The sequence below is a fragment of the Mytilus edulis genome, chromosome 2, assembly GCF_963676685.1.
Source record: "Mytilus edulis chromosome 2, xbMytEdul2.2, whole genome shotgun sequence".
NCBI lineage: Eukaryota > Metazoa > Mollusca > Bivalvia > Mytilida > Mytilidae > Mytilus > Mytilus edulis.
Window position 1 is genome coordinate 45,083,038 of NC_092345.1, and position 12,438 is coordinate 45,095,475.

Genomic DNA, 12,438 nt, shown 5'->3' on the forward strand with positions numbered 1-12,438 from the left:
CAAGTAATAAATGATTTGTTTTATTTTTATTTTCAAACTCCTAATATCTACTCGGTTCTGATGTGTGGTTTAACACTCATGATTTTAATTCGTGATTATTTCGGTCCATTTTTAAAATCTATTTATGTCCATGTAATATGTAATATACAAAATACGGACAAACATCTGCTAATATATGCAATTTTAACTTGTATTTTACATGTTTGTTGTAATTGTTTTTCCCATATGCTGATTTATATATATATATGCACTAACCAATTTATTTGTTCTTAAGTATTTTTATGCATTAGTAAAAATATCTCATTGATTTTAAAACTTTTTTTTCTTTTTGAAATAAATTTTCATCCAATCAGAATAAGATACTCGTTAGAGTATAGAAAGAACATAAGAAATTCATTGTTTTCTCTCTAGTATAAAAAGAAGAAATTTGCAAATTGTAAAGTATATCTGTGCAAAAAAAGTTGCTAAACTAAAACGTTGTGATATTGAATAGTGAAGATTTAAGCTCTTCCAGCTTTACAATTACAGCATGCTTCTGAGGGCAACGATTGTTTTGTTGTTTGCAGTTCTTGTCTGCTATAAGCAAGGTAAATACTGATTTTTGTAGAAATTATTTTATTTGTAGACGACAAAACATTGTCCATGCTTGTAAGTAGTGAAAAGAAGAAAAGCTTTAGCAGGTGATGCCACCAGAAACTAAGCAGGGTTTGTGTTATTAATTAAGAGTATTTCTAATCGTTTTAATATGATAACATACATTATATGCGAGGGTGGTGATAATTGTCTTCTCTTTTGTATTCTTATCATAATGACTGGTGTGCGTATAATTAAATGTCATTGCGTTTTGATGCTAATCATCAGCAAAAAAGTCTACATTAATTTCGGAATAAGTTATGATTATTTTGTTTAAGCACGTTATTTCAGATAAGTTGGAGTGAATATTTATTAATATCGTCAAATTTTCTATTACACATATCATCGTCATATGGTAGTTCAACGACAATTTTTTGGGACTTCTATTCTTTATAATTAATCTCTATTATTTAAGGTAAGAATTATAAGCCTCCATTTCTTTGAATTATGAAGGGATGCGTTCGTTTGTAAAATTTCATCAGCTGAGAGTTACTGACTTTACTCTAGAGATTCATTTGAAATTGATTAGCTTTTTATCAGTAAGATCATTCAAATGTAAAAAAGCTGTTCAAATCGTTAACTTACACACGGAAGTGTTTAAAAGGGTATACCTCAGATATACTTTGTAGCTTTGTTTATTATAATCTTTTGATAAAAGTAATATTAATTGGAATCCAGATTGTGGCTATGTATACCACCTATGTGGTGTTTTTTCGGGTAACATTATCAAATATCATCTCTATGTAGTAAATGAAAGCGAGAGTTAAGTATAAAAAAAGGAACACATTTTGAGCGGTCAGAGTTGGCGGAAAAGAAAACAACGAACTTAATTCAAGTATTTTGAATTCTTGTACCAAGTTAGAGATATGACAGTTGTTTTTCACTCGTTTCTTTCGATTTCCCCTTTTTCAGTTTACCATTGAGTTCGGTATTTTTGTTATACTTTGTTATCAAACAATCAAAAGTGCCTTGAAAATTAATCTTCTAGATAGATCGTGAAGCGTACTTAAAGAATTTTACAAAAAGTTCATTTGAAACAATATTGAATTTGTCCAACTTTAAATACCACAAATCCAGGAAAAAAATCTATATTTAAACCTGGTAATTGTTTTAAAAGTTTTAAAATTTGAAAGAATTCACAGAAAGTGTTTTGTTTCTAGCGTAGATGTTATCAAATGTAATGTAGCAAATTGACAGTTTTGCAATTGGTACTGATAGAATTCATCCCCAAGACACTATTTAAGTTGACATGTTTTACATAATTGTTTATCTTTTTTTAAGTGAACTGTATGTGTTCATGGCCATGTAATTGGCAAGAGCGAACATTCTACAATGAAGCAGAAGACGTAGACCTTCTTGTTACAAATTCATACCAAGTAAAAATAGCACCGGACACTGTTGTAGAATGCTTGATTAGAGAAGGACCGTTCATTGTTAACAGGTAAGTGAAATGCTTTTTCCAGTCTCGTTCATCTTTGTAAAAATCTTATTTCTATTTTATCGAGATACAAACTAACTTTAATTGACTTGTATGATACTTTCAAACCAAAATAAATAACAATAAATTTCATTTAGAAAAAAAGTTGCACAGTAAATACACGGTTATTGTTTTTGATGATACATCATGGTTTTCTTTTATTCAGACGAGGTGTCAATAAAGACGAGTACAGATGTTTTAAAATTAACGACGTGTGTGAGGACAGCTTTGTGTTGATATCAACACCTCTAAGTAAGTTCAATTATCTAAAATGTAGTAAAGAAAAGAGAAATACAGAAAGGATATAGACAGGAAAATATTTCAATGATAGAAAGGGAAATATATTATTCTGTGGATTCGTTATAATTCATTGGATACCATATTTCGTGGGTTTTAAGGGTACAATTGTTTGGTGATCAATTGCTGGTATCTGTTTTATGAAAATATCAGTTTCATTTTTCGGATTGTTTTTGTACATTATACTTTGAATTTTCTTCCCTGTAACCCTTGGTTTTATCTTGTTTTTTACGTTTGTTTCTTGAGGAATAAATATTGCATTAAATGATTCGTTCTCGGTTTGTATTTTAGTAAATCAATTAGATTGTTTGGTCTGTGTTCAAATGCAAATTAAAATTTTGCATTACAATGATTTCGAAAAAGAAAATATATCAGGAATGTGTCAATCAGCCTTTTTTCTCCTTTCGTATTAACATAAAAAAGAACCATTCGAATCTTCTGTGTTTTACTGGATACATAATGCTCACAAAATCCTCATAAAGAACGATATATAAACCGGTTTTCAAGATGTAAGACTAACTATCATTTAAAAGTATTAGAAACAATCCTTTCTACAGTAACAAATCACCACCAGAGATATTCTGATGACTTATATTCAACCAGAGGTGTCAATCAAATTTGAGTCTTTAGATTCTAAAGATATAATGCAAAACCTTCAACCACGATCTTTAAAGTAATATCAAAGATTTTTTTACACTTTACACTACTATTCCTCGTACTTAGTTGAAAAATCGAAAACAACGTCTCACTAAACATGCTAAACGGGTAACAGCCTTTCTTATCCTTTATATCTACAAAAAACAGAGTCGTAGATACATATTCGTGTTTTAGGTCATTACTTTGTAAAAAATCGCGATAATTATAGTAAAAAAGATATTCCATTAAAGGTAATTATAATCAAAATGTTGGTTTGTTTCATCGACAGAATATTTGTAGAGTTTGGTGACAGAGAGTCAGTTTTTTAAATGTGTACTCCTATTGCCAACTTATTATTTTTGTCATTTGAAGCGGACTCAAAAAACAAAAACATCTTTTAAAGATAATGTCAATTCCACATAAATCAGCGATGGTTTGTCAATCAATAACCACATATATGTGGGTGCTTGCATCTCATATATCAAAGAAGCATCTTAATTTCTACATAACGCTCGTGCATGTTCACACTGTACGAATTGCATGACCCTTACATAAAAACTGCTCCAACTGTGTTGTTAAAACAAAGACAAAATCATATTTCAGAGTCTTTTCATGTCCCTTTTGTATATATTGATGATCTTCTGTTAACCAAGAACTACATTTCAGTGGGTGCTTGCATCTCATTTATGTCATACATGCCTAGCAGGAGACGTTTATCCTGTCGACGCTTCCGATTGCGATCCTAATTGAGTCCCTCGGTTTTTGTTTGTTAGCTTTATTTGTCTTCCTTGTCGATTTATGATTTCACTCCCTGTTTTAGTTGAGTTCGTAATGTTTCTTATTTATTATTTATATCTGTTGATGTAAATGTCCCTTGGTTTTGTGAGTCCTTGTTTATTCCTTGGTTTTGATTGTTATTGTCTTATGAATTTTGAAAATCGGTTAACTTATGTTCCTTTAAGTAATCAAGCATACCAATATATTCCAAATGTATACGGAATGAAACGAACAGCAATATTTATTATTGCATAGCTATATAATATTTCCCACAGAAAGTAACCAAAAGTTAGCGTGCAATAAATTCCAATATTGCACTAGTGCAATAAATCTTCAAAATTAATGACGCCATCAACGACAAAATCTTAGTTTAAACCAATTTTTACTTTCAAATATTATATTGCTATACAATAAAAGGGTTATTGAATATTGGGGAATATTGTCCCTCGTAGAACATATCATGCACTCGCAAGCTCGTGCAATATAAAATTCTACTCGGGGCAATATTCCCCAATATTCATGCAATAACCCTATATTACTAACCAGCCCGTTAAACTTCATATGATTTTTAAATATATTATTTTGTCATATTAAACATTTCGTATTCCAAATAATTACTAAATTAAATTTTATGGTGATTTATTTTTTATCACAGTCAGACAGGATTTTCCTCCAAATTTGTGCGACATCTGTACTCCTGGAAATCTTACCGGCAAGCCATCAGTATGGGTCGGTAAGTACACTTTACATGTTATAGTAAAATAAATATTGGATTGCATTGTTAGGTCTCTAGTCTGGAGTCGAACATAATACAGGTAAGACTGCAGACAAACATGGCACGAACACAGCAATTGACATTACATGATTTTTTTTAACTTTAATCAGTCTATATTTACCAACTACCTCGACACAACTATAATCGATAATTTGCAAATAACAAGTTTCCATTTAAACCCGCCTAGGATCGAACTCACTACCACCTGCTCTCTACTTTTAAAACTATACCGATACATTTCGGTATAATAGCTTCAACACAACATGCAAAAGCTGTAATATTAAGATATATTTCCATCAATATTTATCAAGAAAAAAACAGAAGTAAAATTGAGAATGGAAATGGGGATTGTGTCAAAGAGACAACAACCCGACCAAATAAAAAACAACAGCAGAGGGTCACCAACAGGTCTTCAATGTAGCGAGAAATTCCCGCACCCGGAGGCGTCCTTCAGCTGGCCCCTAAACAAATATATACTAGACCAGTGATAATGAACGCCATACTAATTTCCAAATTGTACACAAGAAACTAAAATTAAAATAATACAAGACTAACAAAGGCCAGAGGCTCCTGACTTGGGACAGGCGCAAAAATGCGGCGGGGTTAAACATGTTTGTGAGATCTCAACCCTCCCCCTATACCTCTAACCAATGTAGAAAAGTAAACGTATAACAATACGCACATTAAAATTCAGTTCAAGAGAAGTCCGAGTCTGATGTCAGAAGATGTAACCAAAGAAAATAAACAAAATGACAATAATACATAAATAACAACAGACTACTAGCAGTTAACTGACATGCCAGCTTCAGACTTCAATAAAACTGACTGAAAGATTATGATGTCATCATATGAACATCAGGCACAATCATTCCCGTTAGGGGTTTAGTATCATACAATCATAACATATATGAGAAGAACATAACTCGTGTCATGCCAACAACTGTTTTTAGAATAAATGTGTTTAGTTCCGATGCAAAGACCCTATCAGTGACTCAATATTAACGCCAAAATATGCAATCTTTAATGACTTGACAACAGTATCGTAATTATATCCCTTCTTAATAAGTCTATTCAAAGGTTTTGTAAGTTTCTTAGGTGAATACTGACACCTTTGTGCTTTATAAAGAATATTTCCATAAAAAATTGGATGTGAAATACCTGAACGTATTAGAAGTCTGCATGTAGAGCTATATTTACGAAAGATGTCTTTATACCGATGATAAAATTTAGTAAATGTTTTGACTAGTTTGTGATATCGAAAACCCTGTAGTAATAATTTTTCAGTAATACATAAATTTCTCTCGTTAAAATCTAAAACATTGTTACATACACGAGCGAATCGTACAAGTTGAGATATATAAACACCGTAAGATGGTGACAAGGGAACGTCACCATCTAAAAACGGATAATTAACGATAGGAAATGACAAATCATCCCTTATATAAAAAAGAAAATGTGGTATGATTGCTAATGATACAACCGTCCAAAAGAGACCAAAATGACACAGAAATTAACAACTATAGGTCACCGTATGGCCTTCAACAATTAGCAAAGCCCATGCCGAATAGTCAGCTATAAAAGACCCCGAAATGACAATGTAAAACAATTATGATGACCTAAAGTTGCTTACATCTACGTCATTTAGACTGTGGCCGAAAGTGGTCTCATTGGCAATTATATCACAGCTCCTTGTTTGTATATAGCTTACTCAAAAAACTTTATACACATATATAACAATATCATTTTCAACACATTGTTTTTATTGTAGAGCAATTATGCATAATAATGAACATTGTGTTTTCTCTCCCTATTAAAATAATCATAGATTTTATTTTGAACAGAGAATCGACATTCCTATTTTAATTATTGTTTCAGCAAAAGAGAACACTTGTGAGTATGGATCCGTACACTTAAGATTTTTTTCATGAATAATTATTCTGAAATTCCAGAAGTTATCTAAGTATTGATAATAAAGATTTTTTTTAACAATGTACACGTCTTGAAAATAATAGGTATATTGTGCATTTTTTTTTTTATATTAAGTACAAATCAATAATAGGTCAATAAATAACATCGTTTTATGATAAAAAAAAACCCAAACCCTTAGACATTGAGTCGATAAAAGTGACTGAACAATCTTAAAAGGATACATCAATCAACTAGTGAACGTGTCGTGTCCTTCTATTTTTATAAATTATGTAAAAATATTTTTTTTTATTTTCCTCCTATTGAAAAAAACCAACGAAGTGTAGTATAAATTTAAATACAAATTTTTCTATTATTTGTTTTGTGAGATCTAGGATGTGGTGTACCAAAGAACTGTCCTGTACAACGTCGTACAGACATTCAATGTAATGGATGTGAAGAGAACCAACCAAATGATGACATAGCCTGCAGCACTTGCAAAAAGAAGGGAAGAAAAAGGTGGGGATATCAAAGGAAATATTCCGGAGAGAAGAAGAAATCAACCTATGGTTCATATTCCGGAGAGAAGAAGAAATCAACCTATGGTTCATATTCCGGAGAGAAGAAGAAATCAACAAATGGTTCATATTCCGGAGAGAAGAAGAAATCAACCTATGGTTCATATTCCGGAGAGAAGAAGAAATCAACCGATGGTTCATATTCCGGAGAGAAGAAGAAATCAACCATTGGTTCATATTCCGGAGAGAAGAAGAAATCAACCTATGGTTCATATTCCGGAGAGAAGAAGAAATCAACCTATGGTTCATATTCCGGAGAGAAGAAGAAATCAACCTATCGTTCATATTCTAGAAGTTCTTACAGAGGCTAAACATTAAAGGAAAAATATGCTGAACCACTGTCATGTTTCAATAGAAAAAGCAAATTATTGAAAATAAATATCAGCAATTCTTCTTTAGTTATCCTTATCATATAGACAACTTTCGATTTCGTGCAATTTCCATTGAAATTTCCCATGTTTATGTTATTACATTATAAATGACCTCGTGTATGTCAATTGACACCGAGTCTACCGGTGTAATGATATTTTGCTATTGGGAATTGATTTCACTTTTACTATGCATAGGCTTTACTCTGTTTAAATTTGGAATTATGCCTAAAAGGAGGCAAAAATGTTTTGAACAATCAAATCTTTGCTTTACAATCCAAATATTGCAGTAGATAGACGTTTAATCGTTTGAATCATCTAGTATATGTTAATTTTCAATAAACAATCAGCATTTACATGGGAACCAACTGTGCCCCTCTTGTTCCTCTATTATTATGAGGCTAATTTCATACAGAAACATCTCATGTTTAACGCATCTATTACATCGAACTAAAGATAAATGATACAACATATACTGTTAAATCTTCTTCATATCTTGATTTATATACAGAAATTGACAATGAGGGTCGGTTGAAAACAAAACTTTACGACAAAAGAGATGGTTTCAGCTTTCCAATTGTGACCTTTCCTTTTCTAAGTTACAGAGCCTGCATACATAGTATATATATTCTCTAGATGATACGATATTTCTGGGCTTGTTTTCCAATGAGAATGTCCTTGATAGAGGATTAATGCTTAAAAGGAAGCTATCAAAATAATAGTTACAAATGGTGATGTTGAAATCGTAAATTTTAAAGGCCCCATTGCGAGTGGGTTAGGCGTTATGGAATATCAGTTTCACGGATGATAGCGAACATGTTCATAGTGTCGTAACTATAATCCCGTCCCCTTTTTCACAAATGTGGCCACATAATTAAACTTATAACCGGGGTTTTACTAATATGAGCAACTTGACGGATGCCACATGTGAAACCGAATCTCTTGACCCTATTAGGCCACTTAAAATCATTCAAGCTGTTGGTGAGCTTTGTGTTGCTTAGTCTTTAATGTTCCAAGTTGTGTTTTGTACTATTGTTTGTCTCTTTGTTTTGTTCCTTTTCAGCTATGGCATCGTCAGTTTATTTTCGACTATAAGAACGAATGTCCCTCTGGTATATTTCACCTTTTCCTCATAGTTCTGTTGATTAATGTTCTCACTCTTTTGTCGGCATTTGACGTATTACAAGGATTTGTTCGATTGACCTTTAGCAGGACCGTTCAGACTTAAAAACAAGACAACAATAGAGGGATAAACATCTTTGCTATATCGCGGAGAGAGCTGTTTCGTATATGTCGTGAAAAAATAATAATCATGTTATGTACAAATATTTCAAATTAAATAGAAGTTTTTTGTCGATAGCCAAAATTGATCGAAAACCATTCAAACATTTATCAAATACTGTGTTAAATTCACTGTCATGTATATATGCACTATACAATTATATTAAATCATGGGATAATATGTCCATAAAAGATAATGGTTAAAAACCGATGAAACCGCAATTACCCAAGGACATGCTTAACAGAAAGACATTCAGATTTTTAACAAAGAGTTTACAGCAATAACTTCTTATGATGGGTTCTGCCTTTCGGATCTCTAATAGTTGCTTATAACCCCCCCTCCCCCCTTTCCAGGGCTTGTGTTGCTCTCTGTTTAGTTTTCTGTGTTGTGTTTTTGTATTATTGTTGCCTTTTTTTAATTTTCCGTTTTTTGCCATGGAATTGTCTTAATTGTTTTAACAGAGTTTGAATGTGGATTTCAATGAAATAGCGCCCAAAAAGTGGCAAAATATTTATAAGCCGTTTGATGGTCAACAAACAGTATCAAGAAAAGTTGGTGGCGATGCAAAATGTCAGTATATTAATGTTCCGAAGTACTGAAGATAATGACATATCTCCAGTCAACCATGGATTTTCAAAATGACAAAACTAGGACAACTAACAAGATTCTTTACTTGGGAAGGAGACTTGAACATGTGAGAAGGTTAACCTATTTTTAGCACAACCATATACTGAACCCACGACCTTCCAAGAGACCATTAAGGTTATAACATTGGATTGAATTTCAAAGTGAAATATAAATAAAACGACGTTCAGCCGAAATTATTGATGAAAAACAGATGTCACTAAATGTATAATTTTACAAAATTATATGCCTGACATGAGTTTTAAAACTATGTATTAAATTTGTAGTTTAATGTATGAGTGAATTTAATTGATTTACTTTAATGCGTGAACATGTATGACATTTTAAATTTGAAACTAACAATATCAGAATGCTTGATTTCTTGATTGACAACATATTTATTACTTTTTAAAAACTAGTTTTTATCCATCAATTTGCATTCTCATGCGACCCAACTGTGCCTCTCGTCTTGCCGACCTGTTGAGGTTGACTTCATACAGGAAGTTCATTGGAATGAAAGAATCGAAGTAAGCAGTAAGCAGTATCCTTTAACTGAAATTTCCCCTATAAAGATGACATTCTTACTAAATAATTCAAATGTGGTGACTATGTACGCATTTATATCATCGAGCGTGAGATAAAGGATACAACCAATACGTTAAGTCTGTTTCATATCTTGCTTCCATCTAGAAACTGACAATAAAGGTCGGTTGAAAACAAAACTTCACGACACTAAATGATGTAAGCTTCCCAATTGTGAACTTTTCCTTTCAATGTATTAACATTTCTCCATTTAATTGAACTAACATGAGCAACATGAAGGGTGCCACATATGGAGCAGGATCAGCTTACCCTTCCAGAGCACCTGATATTATCCCGCATTTTTTATGGGTTTTCATGTTGCTAATTTGGATAAATTGTTTAAAGGTACAATCGATGTCTTTGGGAAATAATTGAACAGTTCCTATTTTCCCCAAAATCGAAACCAATGCTAATTTAAATACAACCTTCTGACGCTCTTTTTAAATACAATTACTGGATCCTCGAAATCAGCGGTTATAATTTTCCCGATAGTGTGAATTTGATTGTGTTGGTCATTTTTGGTCAAAATTATAAATTTACTGTTCACAAAACTTTTAAAGTTTTGAAAAACTAAGGCTTTTTGACAGATTACCTGAGCTTATTTGGCAGATCTTTAAGGAGGTTTTGGTCCTCCATTTCGTTCTTTATTTGGCCTTTTTTACTTCTTTTGATTCTAGCGTCACTGCTGAGTCATTTGTAGAATGAACCCGCGTCTGGCGAATTACAAATTACAATCCTTGTATCTATGATGAGTTTATTGGACCTTCAAAAATACACTAGAAAAGTGTTCATAGAAGAACATATTATTACATTCATATATGCAATGTTAAGTTGTACCCAATTACCGAGAAACAAATGATGAAGAAAATCGATATTTTTATACTTATGTTCAGAAACTTTAATATTCAACATCATGTCAAAAACTTGTTACAGGAAAAAAATAAAACAAGTTCCTGAACATTATCACGTATCAACATAATGTTATGTTTATTTTTGTAGCAAGGTTATTGATTAAACAATTAACTGAAATGCACATGTATGACCAAAGAGAACTAGATCGACTTACAACACTTTTCCTTTGTAACTATCAGAAGGTTTTGACTTGAATAAGTTGATTGATTTTTTTTTAAATATACGAAAATTTAAAAGCCAAATGTATACTTTCTTAATATATTCTGAGTGCCAATGATAACGCAACAATTGTTTTTTTAAAATAACATTTGTATACAAAAAAAAATATTTTCTTTACAAGCAGTAATTGTTAATGACAATTTATGGGTTTATCTAAATATAAAAGTCAACATGTTCAATTACCACGATTCGAATGCAATGCGTTCGTGCAACACAGCGATAAAATTCACTAACTATCAGTCTCAAAAACTAATGTGTCCACCGCTGCAATGCAATCTCTACAACGACGTGGCATTTACTTGACCAGACGTTGGACACGGTGTTGTGTAATGTTTTTCCATTCTTCCCGCAATGCAATTTGAAAATGGCACAGCGTAACTGGTAGTAGCTGTCGGCGTCTTACGACTTGTCCAATTTGGTCCCATAATTGTTCAATTGGACTCAAATCCGGCGAAAAGGCTGGCCATGGTAATGTCTGAACATGGTTGTTATTGATGAACTCAGTTGTGAGTCTAGCGAAGTGTGCTCGAGCGTTATCTTGTTGAAAAACATTAACATCTTGATGCCTAGCCATAATATAATCGATGTAGCGTTGGGCGTTTAAATTTCTATTGATAGTGGTGAGTGGAGTTTTATGGTTGAACGGTATTCCTCCCCATACCATGACACTACCACCACTCCAACGATCTGTGTCTTGGATACATGAATATGCATAGCGTTCTCATCGTCGTCTCTACACACGAATTCTTCCATCACTACGGCGAAGATGGGTTCTTGATTCGTCCGTCCATAAGACAGTTGTCCATTGCCTGTGTAACCATCTCTGACGAAGTTGTGTCCATCTAAGGCGATTTTGGTGTCATACTGCTGTCAGCATGTTACCACGGAAAGGCCGCCGTGCCCTTTATTCACTGCTGCGCAAACGGCTTCTTACCGAGTTTGCTCCAATTTGTCTCCTATGAACGCCGACATTCTCTCGTGCTGATTGGACAACCGTACGGAAACGATCTCGCAGGTGCTGAAGACGAGTGTACCGGTCCTGTTGGGCAGTAGTTGCTCTCTGTATTCTGGGACGTGGCCTATCATTCAAAGATCCAGTTTGGTTGAATCTTTTGATGAGTCTGGTAATTGTTGTGGCCAAATACTGTGTGCAATTTCACGACTTGAAATGCCACCTTGCACCATGCCCCAAACTTCATGTCTCTGGTAGTCTGAATTTCTTGGTATCTCCGCCTTAGTTTATTGCAGTGGCTTACAAAAAAGGATTGGAAATTTCAATTCTTAAGCAAGGCTTTCCAAAACAAACATGAGAAAATCACTTTTACGTAAAATAGCGCTGCAGTCCACTCTCCCCACTTTTCTGCAACCAAGCT

The 12,438-nt window shown here is 33.1% G+C and overlaps 1 protein-coding gene across 1 annotated transcript in view; it reads left to right on the top strand.

The window, feature by feature from the left end:
- The first annotated feature begins 370 nt into the window (after positions 1-370).
- The window catches only part of LOC139512231 (uncharacterized), a 48,990-nt gene continuing 36,922 nt past the window's right edge, over positions 371-12,438 (top strand). The window contains exons 1-6 of the mRNA XM_071299683.1: positions 371-587; positions 1,915-2,074; positions 2,277-2,362; positions 4,476-4,553; positions 6,471-6,485; positions 6,890-7,352. Coding sequence (XP_071155784.1) covers positions 530-587; positions 1,915-2,074; positions 2,277-2,362; positions 4,476-4,553; positions 6,471-6,485; positions 6,890-7,352 — 860 coding nt within the window. The 5' untranslated portion in view covers positions 371-529. The remainder of the gene's footprint in view (positions 588-1,914; positions 2,075-2,276; positions 2,363-4,475; positions 4,554-6,470; positions 6,486-6,889; positions 7,353-12,438) is intronic.